Source organism: Alnus glutinosa, chromosome 12 (assembly GCF_958979055.1).
Source record: "Alnus glutinosa chromosome 12, dhAlnGlut1.1, whole genome shotgun sequence".
Taxonomy (NCBI): Eukaryota; Viridiplantae; Streptophyta; class Magnoliopsida; order Fagales; family Betulaceae; genus Alnus; species Alnus glutinosa.
The window spans coordinates 6774884-6785195 of NC_084897.1; the positions used below are offsets into that span (position 1 = coordinate 6774884).

At 34.7% G+C, this 10312-nt stretch overlaps 1 protein-coding gene across 1 annotated transcript; it reads right to left on the bottom strand.

The window, feature by feature from the left end:
- Positions 1–6731: 6731 nt before the first annotated feature.
- LOC133852090 (aluminum-activated malate transporter 12-like) lies at positions 6732–10038 on the bottom strand. The gene is made up of 6 exons (XM_062288762.1): positions 9470–10038; positions 9221–9361; positions 8011–8283; positions 7791–7900; positions 7368–7511; positions 6732–7214 (listed from the first exon to the last, which is right to left on the bottom strand). The coding sequence occupies exons 1-6, from the start codon at positions 9774–9776 to the stop codon at positions 6867–6869; spliced, it is 1323 nt and encodes a 440-aa protein (XP_062144746.1). The 5' UTR covers positions 9777–10038; the 3' UTR covers positions 6732–6866.
- Between the last annotated feature and the right edge of the window lie 274 nt (positions 10039–10312).

A 10312-nucleotide genomic window follows, 5' to 3' on the forward strand; every position in this document is an offset into this window, starting at 1 on the left:
TTGTTCCGAGCTGCTGCTGTGCAGGAAATTCGTTCGATCGAAGTCTATTTCGGTCGATCGAAATTCGATCGATCGAATATCTTTTCGATCGATCGACTTTATATTAGGCAGATGCTAACTTGATCGATCGATTCTTCAGGGCACCCAGTAAGTTGCAGAAGCTGCAGAACAGATCCAGGAGAAACAAAGAAAGAACTTAGAATATAGAACAGAAGCTAAACAACAGAAAAATGAAACAAAAATCTATCTAACTAGTAGAAAAATAAAATCAATCAAACAAAAACCATTTTTTTTTTGAACCGATTTCCCCGGCAACGGCGCCAAAAACTTGTTGTGAGTTTTAATGAGTACTCACAAGTGCATGAATCGTTTGCAATATAGCGTTTTGCAAGTGCGAGGTCGATCCCACAGGGAAATGGTTAAAAATCAGTGTCTTGTTTAATCAACCTCATTTTAACCTAGTTCCAAAGGTTTGACGGTTGAATAAGAACAAAAGCACTTAGCAAAGAGATGAAGTGAAATATGCAAATAAAAAGGAACTAAGGCTAAGGAATCTACCAAACCAAATCCAACAACTCAAATTCTTGGTTCCCACTTGTAACGCCCAGTAATTTCAAGTACTTAAGAAATCATTAATATTGTTGAGGAGACAATATCCACATGTTTTTATAAGCAAACCTAAAGTTGTTTCAAAAAATTAAGAGATCAAAACCTAAAAACCCTTAAAAACTTTAAAGTTACATTTAAGCTTTAAACTTTGATTGAACCGAAAATAGGTCAAACGAACTCAGATTTAGATAATTCAAAAACCATTGTGCTTACAAAAGAAAGATCTATCATATGGCAAAATTTAGTAAAAAAGTTCACCAGTTGACTTTTTGACCCGAGCCTAAATAACCCAACTGTCGATATTAAACGAAAAACTGTCAAGAAAAATATCTCCATGCTTCTAGAAACATTTAGGTATAAAAAACAAGAGTAATGATGAAAGGATAGGATATCTCAAAAGTAATCATGAAAAGGAGAAAAAATCAATAAAGCAAGTATGAACGCAGAAAGTGGATAAAAGATATTTTGGCTTTATAGACAGAAACTTTGACTTGACCAAAACTACGTCAAAATGAACTGAAAATGAGACGAACCAAAAAGAGAAAATGTTTGTCATGAAGTCCTCTATCTACCCTCAAACTTTCACGTCAATCGGAGTAGGTTTGACCATTGAAATAATTCTCGGAGTAGGCTGCCCTCTAGTTGGACGAAAATTCTAAATTCCAAATTTACAAGACATTATCCAATAAGCTAATTCTTTTATTACATTTTGGACCTAAATACCCCTACCTTCCTCCTATAAATAAGCATGCAAGGCTCCTTGTTTTCCACACAAATCCTAGACAACTTCCTTGAAAGCTTTGTGCTTTGGTTTTCTCTCCCTTTTTCTCTCCTTCTACCACACAACCACTTCAGTGTTCTTGAAGTTATTTTTCTCTCCAAATCAAATTGGTAAGTAAATCTTGACACTTCTTCCTTACTATTTGATTTCATTACTTTTTTATGAATTGTTTAAAAGACCCAATAAGCTTAAGAGATAAAAGAATTAAAGTAAAGGGTAATATAAACTGCTTTTACATTTAATTGTCCTCATGACTAATCTTATGACTTTCATGAGTTGATTGTATTTATATTTCGTATTTAAATTTCATTGTCCTCATGACTGATCTTATGACTTTCATGAGTTGATCGTATTTATATTTCGTATTTAAATTTCATTGTCCTCATGACTGATCTTATGACTTTCATGAGTTGATCGTATTTATATTGCGTATTTAAAATTTATTGTCCTCATGACTGATCTTATGACTTTCATGAGTTGATTGTATTTATATTTTGTACTTATATTTCATTGTCCTCATGACTGATCTTATGACTTTCATGAGTTGATCGTGTTTATATTTCGTATTTAAATTTCATTGTCCTCATGACTGATCTTATGACCTTCATGAATTGATCGTATTTACTCTTATTGTCCTTATGATATATTTTAATCCTTCAAGTTCATATTTGGTGGTATTGGTCATATATCCTCATCATCAAATTATGAACCAAGGTTTTACAATTATCGTAAGTGATCGTCTCAAATATAATAAAGTGATGGATAATAATAAATATAAAGAGATGAGGGTCTATAAACAATGATTTGTTTGATAGATAATTGATTTGTATATTATTGTATGGATGGATTTTTATACAGAAAAGAAGTCTAAGGACTACACGGGGAAGAGTGTAAGTATGGATGTACTTACTGAGGAATGATTCTATATTTCATTAGGACTGTGTGGTGTGTGTTTATTGCATGTGGTTGTTCATGCATTGCATGTTGTGTCCAATTAATATAACGGCTGATGAGATAGCTATCAACAAGCTGATGTAGTAGCAAGGGGAAGGAAGGCTAGTCAGTGGATCCAGGGGGTTCAGAGTGACCCAGGGGTATCCGAAGGCCTAATATATAACTAATGCTGAGACCAGTAGGATTCCAGTACAAACAGGTAAGACTTTAAGTGTGAGGCAAAGGACGTGAACGGGTTCAGATAACCTAGAACGAGAGGTCTGAAGTAAGATGATCCTAAAACACAAACTAAATAGTTACTACGATGTATATTCATACAACCCTTACATTTGCATTCTATATGAACTGTTATTAGATTGATGGTAACGTAGATATGAAAATAGATGACTCACTTGTTTGTCTATGCAAATATGATAACGCCATATTTGCATAGTTACTGATGCAGATCTGGAGAATGAAGGCATGGACCCATATGCCAGTTTTGATGGTTTTTGAAACCACTCAACGAGCGATTATGTGCTAGTTTAGAAATTACTAGTTGTGCTTATGTTTTGTTTCATGGCATGTAAATATGTATAACGGTGTCATGTTTAGCATGTTTTATGTTATAAGCTTATGTGCTGTTTGTGGCACTAATTTTGATGCACCTAGTGTGCATATGACATGTAAAGATAAACATAAGTAACTTTTAATAAATGTACCGAGGTATTTCAGTCAGCTCTAAATGTGTTATGCTATCAATTCCTAAGGCTTTAGAAGAAAAAAAATATATATTCCGCTGCGAGAGTTTATCTCTGATGTAGTAATGTCACGTGGAAACCGGAGGTTTCTGCTTACGAATTTGCATGCTCAAATTCGGGGCGTTACACCACTTGAGCACCCAAAGAACATTAAGCTTTGGATGTCATTCAAATTTCTTAACCACAAACTCTAGAACCATTAATGAATCCAACTCAAAGATAAATCACAAAGAGTACCCATTTGAAATCAAATCATCCAATGTATCCATTCAGTGAACAAATCACAATGGATATCATCATTCAAACTGATAAAACAATGTATCCATCGGTTGAAACACATTAAATGTCCTATATCTACCACCAACCACATTCATTGCAAAAGATAAAGTATTAAATGAATGGAACTTGAATAACAAATATGATATATCATTAAATGTGCAAGTAGTATAACAAGAGTGTGAGTGTCATCAAGGAAAGGTTTCATCCTCAACCTTAGTTGAGGTTATTAGCCTTCCATGACTAAGAACACTACAAGAAAATGAAGAACAAACATGAAAATAAAAGAAAAGCTTTACAAAGAGAAAGTGTCTAAGAACAAAAGCTACTGAGATAAACTACAAAATGCACGAAATTAAACCTATCTACTGTTCTTTGAACTCTCTCAACAAGGAAGCATGGCTATGGCTTTTATAAAAGGAAATTAGGGCTAGAAACCCATGTAAAATGACTCCTCTAACCCCTTCTAGGGTTCCTCTCTTGCTAGAGACAACCAAGGTCACGAAACCAGCGTGTTCTGCTGCGAAAATCAGAGGGAGAACTGCTTTTTGTCATAGAGAAGCTCCTGATTGGGTGTTCTGGAGTGCTTCTACAAAAGTAAGTTCTGGAAAATTTTGATTGATCGACTTCGGGCAAAATTCGATCGATCGAATTTAAGTTCGGTCGATCGAGTTCTTCAGAACTTTCGAATTTTCCAAGCAATTCCACATGAATTTTGCCATTCCTCACTTATTGACCTACAAAACATAAAAACACAAAAACTAACCAAAGCATCAGAAAATAATAAGGCTAAAGGTCTAACTAATGTAAATCAAGGGGTCCAAATACACAATATTTGGCACTCATCAACAACCTGCCTATGCAAATCTTCAATCATCACGTCTTGTACACTGTATTTATGGTAGGGGCTTCCTCATTCAGAACTTGTCCACGCTGATCACGACCACCAACCATGAAAACTGATGAAAATTTACCCCAAGAAGACGCAAAACTCTGATACCAACTGACACCAGACATAACTAAGATAGTTCTGGCAACGTATGATAGTAGCAGAAACTAAGAATTGAAAATTGAAAAATGAATTTATGGAGAGAAAATAACAAATAAGGAAGAGAAATAACTTAGTTGCTCGAAATAAGCAAACAGAGAAATAACTTTGAAAAGCTAAAATTTAATTGATACTTCAAAACTAAATTGTTCTATTTAGTGTTTATCACTTATATAGACTAAGATACACTCATAATTTAACTAGAAAAATGAAAAAACTAAACAAATCCTAATTTGAAAGGGAAAACATAATCCTAATGGAAAAGGAAAAACCAAATCCTTATTGAAAAAGAAAACTAAAACACATATACATAAATAAAATATACCAACACTAATGTCAGTCTTCTCCTGCATCATAGATTCTGGTCACTTGTTTTTATTTAGACTGTATTAAGATAAGAATTACAAGAACTTAAGAGATAAGGTCACAAGAGTTATAAACACTCAAGAGACAAGGTCACAAGAGTTACAAGCACTAAGAGACAAGAGTTACAATATGATAAATTAGATTTATTGTTGTTAGTGTAGAAGTGGATCGAAGAGACTTGTAACGTTTAGACTATTTCTCTATAAATAGTGTCATGTATACAATCAAACAAATAATCAAGGAAATACGTAGCCAAGAAAAGACTTTGACGTGTTGACATAAGTCATAGGCCGAACCACCTTAATTATATGTGTATCTCTTTCTTATTTCTCAACTCTTTCCTAGATGTTGTGTTCTTACATGGTATCAGAGCTATAGGCTAATGCCAGTAATATTTGATCCTATGCCTTTTTTTTTTTTTTTTTTTTTTTATTTGCACTCATCCTTTTGCATCTTATATCATAACCAAAATCAACATGCCCATAAATATCCATCATGTGCCAATTTTTTTTTTTTTTTTTTTTGGGTTTTCTCATCCTTCTACATTTTCTCATCTTGTGCCCGAGTTATTTCTCTTCCCACACCACGTGAGTCTCTCTTTGTAAATATGATATGTCGTACTACCATAGTTTCCTCTACCAACAAATACCACACACCCAATTATCTCTTGTTAAAAAAATAAAAAAATAAAAAGGGTTAAATATATTTTAGCCCCCCAAACTACCACCCTTTCTCCGGATGGCCCCCCAAACTACCAATGCTTAGATTCTGGCCCCCCAAACTACCACTTTCTGATTTTTTGGCCCCATCCGTCTATTTATGCCGTCAATTCTAACAGAAATTGACCAAAAACCCGAAAATACCCATCCTTTACTCGTGGAAATCTCAAAGTGTAGGAGGGGTATTTTCGGATTTCTGTTTAAAATTGACGGCATAAATGGACGGATGGGGCCAAAAAATCAGAAAGTGGTAGTTTGGGAGGCCAGAATCTAAGCATTGGTAGTTTGGGGGGCCATCCGGAGAAAGGGTGGTAGTTTGGGGGGCTAAAATATATTTATCCCAAAAAAAAAAAAAAAAAAAAGAGCTGACGGAGGTTTTGTGCCCACAGTTGGCCTAATTCCGGCCATCCTAATTCTGACCATAGTAGCCACTTCCGGCCAAAGTTGCAGAAGTCCAAATTTCGGCCATAGTAGTCGATGTCGGCCAAAGTTGCTGCATTCCAAGTTTCGGTCATAATCGATGTTCCAATTCAGGCCATGGTAGCCATTTTTTTTCTAGCCCTTTGATGTTCAAGATCAAACCTCAACGTCCGTGATCTACCGTTGGGTTTGCGGGGGCATATTAAGATAAGAGTTACAAGAACTCAAGAGACAAGGTCACAAGAGTTACAAGCACTCAAGAGACAAGAGTTACAAGATGATAAATTAAATTTATTGTTGTTAATGTAGTAGTAGAAGAGACTTGTAACGTCTAGATTATTTTTCTATAAATAGTGTCTTGCATACAATCAAACAAATAATCAAAGAAAGTTGTAGCCAAGAAAAGGCTTTGATGTGTTGACGTAAGTCATAGGCCAAATCACCTTAATTCTTTGTCTCACTTTCTTATTTCTTAACTCTTCCTTAGATGTTGTGTTCTTACATACTGACACTGCTTGTTGCAATTCTAAGCTATTCTTGAGAAAGAAGAATCTTAGTTGGACTAAATTTCTTATTCGTCCTAAATTTCTCAATATGATTTTATTTGTATTTATCTATTTCCTTATTTGATTCAGGCATTAATAACACTTGACCTATTAAGGATGCCAACAAAATCCTATTTTATTTAGGTTTCTAATATATTTTAATTTATGTTTATATATTATATTCAAATCAGTATTTTAGGCAGTTGCTTGTTGCAATTCTAGCCTATTCTCTTGAAGTTTTCTGCTTTTATAAACATCCATAATCTTCACTTTTCTGCTCTTATATATTTCTAAATAATCATTTTCTCCAAAAACCAGACTCTTTTTTTTTTTTTTCATTTTTCAGAAACATACATGTATAATTTCCCAAGCCAAAAAGTGGGAAATGGTTTATGTACAGCACAGTGCTCATTGATTAGAGGGACAAACTAAAGCCAATTGAGTACGAAAATCAGCAAGCTCTCCAAGTTCTTCAACCTCCTTTGCCAGTCCCTCCACCTTTTCCACCATCTCCATCAGTATGAACACAAAGGTTGCCACTGCAAGTCCACCATTCTCTATGGGTCCTAGCTTCGAAGGTGACATAACCGAGTTTAGCTGTACTCTCATTGCCTTCAACTTCGGCACCATCGAAGCCTCTGTATGGCATCTTCTCATTTTCAACATACTCTCTCCAAGCTCCCTTAGAGTCGATGCAAGTAACGATCCAACTGCTTCACATGGTTCTTTAAATGACTGCCTCAGAGTTGTTGGGGGCTAATGACATAATTCAAAAGAAATAAATTAGCCAATCAAATTTTTTTTTTTCTTTCAACTATTTAAAAGTTTGAAGTAAAACAAAAGTTATTGCATGTAATAGTCAAATGGCTATAATAAGAGCAAATATATATAGATGGTGATTATGTGTACCTGTCTAGGGGATTGAAGAGAACCTTTCAGTGAAAGGATGGTTGCTGCTACCTCTCTAAGTTGCTCTCCAATCTGTAGATATTTTCCCCAAGGGTAGGAAAGCCCAAATTTTCCATGCCATGGTTCCCATTTAGCAAAATTTGCCTGAATTAACACCACAGTATAACTGTATGAGCATGGATCCTTTTCCCTTTAACTTACACATATTTATTTGCTCTTCTTGACATAATACGTTTTAAAGTTAATGAATAATACAAAGATGAGTGATCCTTTAAAAAATTTAGTTTAGAGACGCCAAAAGTAGATAATATTGTGTCTTTGGGTGTTCGTTACATTTAGAGAATTAGATAATTATTTATAGCTTATCATTTCGTACTAACGTTGTCTTATAAATGGAATGAAGATCTAGAAGAGATATTATACCAGTGACTCATCCTTTGCCTTGGAGTTTAGGATGGATTTGCAGCTACTAAAATTTGCAGTGGTCTGGTTTTCCTTTTCGCTCATGAAACCAAAGTATTCCTCCAGGCAGCCTATAACAAACAAAAACAACATAATTAAGTCAACTTATGTAGTTTGAATACTCCTCTCTGTTTTATTGAGAATATATAAGAAGATAATTAAAGAAGCTTATAATTATTACCTTCAACAGAGCGTGCAACGTCTTCGAATTTAGAGGCCATAGAGTCGTGAAGTTCATCGCTTGCCCATATCGGGAAAACAAGCAAGCTTATGAAAATACAGATGGCGAAACCCATGGCGATTGTTGAGAGACGTTCACGCGCTATTGTAATTACCTCTTCAGCGCGTATACCAGACACCACTACTAGATTGAAGGTGAGGATGAATATGAGGGCCCCGTAGTCATATTTTTTCTTAATCCTCGGAATCAATCGTGCATACGTGGCTGCTGCAGCTGAAATTTTCATGATTTATGAGAATTAGTATCTTCTTTAATGAAATATTGGCTTGATTATATATATATAAGAGCTAGCTAGGCTACAGGCTATTGTGTAATACTTGCATATATATATATATATATATATATATATATATATATATATATATATATATATATATATATATATATATATATATCAGAACCCTCTACTCCCACATTGTTCATTTCAATGATTTCATGCAAGGTAGTTGTATATATATATATATATATATATATAAAATATAAAATAAAAATAATTAATACGAAAGAGAAAAGAGAGTAGAAGCGAAAAGAGATGTATGAGCAAATGTATTATATTCTCTATATTACGTGCAATGCTTCCAAATTATAGAGCAACGAACAAGTAAACTTAAAATATTATTATAAGAAAATTAATCAACATAATATGAAATATATATTCTAAAGCTTTAAACTTTCGTATTATATATTGGATGAGCTCAAATTTAATCTATTTCTTTAAATAACATTTTAGTAAATATGTATCTTTCATTGATAAGGCTCCATATATAAGAGTAAGTTTGGAGCTATCATGTGCATGTATATAGGGACAAAGACATGATACATAAATGCACTTCTCCATGCATGATAAATAAATGCACTTCTCCATGATGCTGCCACCTATTGAATATTGCTTAGGAAATATGTACATATGTGTGCATATATGCATGTATAATTTCCATACTTACAATAATAACAGAATCACTTTTGTGGTAAGAAACTGACTAATTAATAACGGGATGCCACCTCAGCTTCCCACATTCAACTAATAAGCTTCTTTCTTTTTAAACTCATAATTAGATGATTAAGAAAAGAAAAATCAATTACTCACAAAAAAAAAAAAAAAAAAAAAAAAATCAATTAATTAATTCTTTAGCTGCAAACTCGATCTTACCAAAAATGAATACAGAAGTACCAACAACAATGGCGTTGCCGATTCCACCGACTTGTTGAGCTAAAGCTGCCGCTAAACACCCGAGTCCGCCTCCTAAAATGGTTCCGATTCCACGGTTCAAGCCCTTGCTTAGTGTGGCACCTGCCCACAAATTAGAAGAGTCAGCAAAATGGAGATTTGAGAGCTCAAACATTTTCTTGTTCGATCTTTGACAAACCAGCGAGCAGATTAAGAATGTGGTAAACAAACCTGCGAAGAACTCAAAGATGACAGCAACAGTCATGATAGCCCACATGGCATTTTCTCCAACATGGCCGAAAAGAGGATCCAGTAGGAAGAGAAGTGAAACCAAGACGAGGGCAGTTCCAACCTTGATACTGTGAATCAGTTTTCTCAAGTCTTGCTTAGTTTTCTTCTCTCTAAGATAGGCAACAATGGGAGGAAGAGAATCTCTTAGATAGGAAATAATGGGAAGATGAGAAAACTGGAACTTCTTTTTCTCTTTAAGACCAAGTACTCCCTCTCCATCTGGAATAGATATTACAATTGACGCCATTGCTACTGAATACTTCTCTCTTGGAGAGGAACCATATGTATATATAGTGTATATAGACACGCACAGGCACCCATGATGTCAATAGTTGAAGAGCAAAAGAAGAACATGCAAAGGAGACACATGTAGCTTATGCATTAAACTCAATGGGGACACGTTAGTTTGAACTTAGTGTCTGTAGTGGAACACGCTTGCACGGCACGACGGTACCTTCGCATACATTTAATATTTTGTGGAGAATGGTCTTTTCGCAACACCTCTCTGTGCGTTGCGACATTGGCTGATCGAGAGGTGTTGTTGTACTATAATGCCGTTCGACTGGCTAGCTACTTCATGGAGATGGAGGCTTTCCGATAATCCCACTACTATACTTTTAAGGCTGTACTATATTCCCAGTGGAGAACCCATAGTACTCCAACACGACTAGTCTAATTAATTTTCGCCAATCTTTTCCATTATTTTTAGTGGTTGCAGAAATACATGGTAAGTTTTTTTTTTTTTTTTTTTTCTTTTTTATTCAAACATGGGAAAGGGGAAGG

Bases quoted from the DNA above. Each gene is read 5' to 3' on its own strand.
- LOC133852090 (XM_062288762.1), bottom strand. From the start codon at position 9,776: ATGGCGTCAATTGTAATATCTATTCCAGATGGAGAGGGAGTACTTGGT. The intron at 8,284-9,220 runs GTAAGATCGAGT...TGAAAATTTCAG, and splicing joins TACTTCTGTATTCATTTTTG to CTGCAGCAGCCACGTATGCA. The intron at 7,901-8,010 runs GTAATAATTATA...TGTTTGTTATAG, and splicing joins CGTTGCACGCTCTGTTGAAG to GCTGCCTGGAGGAATACTTT.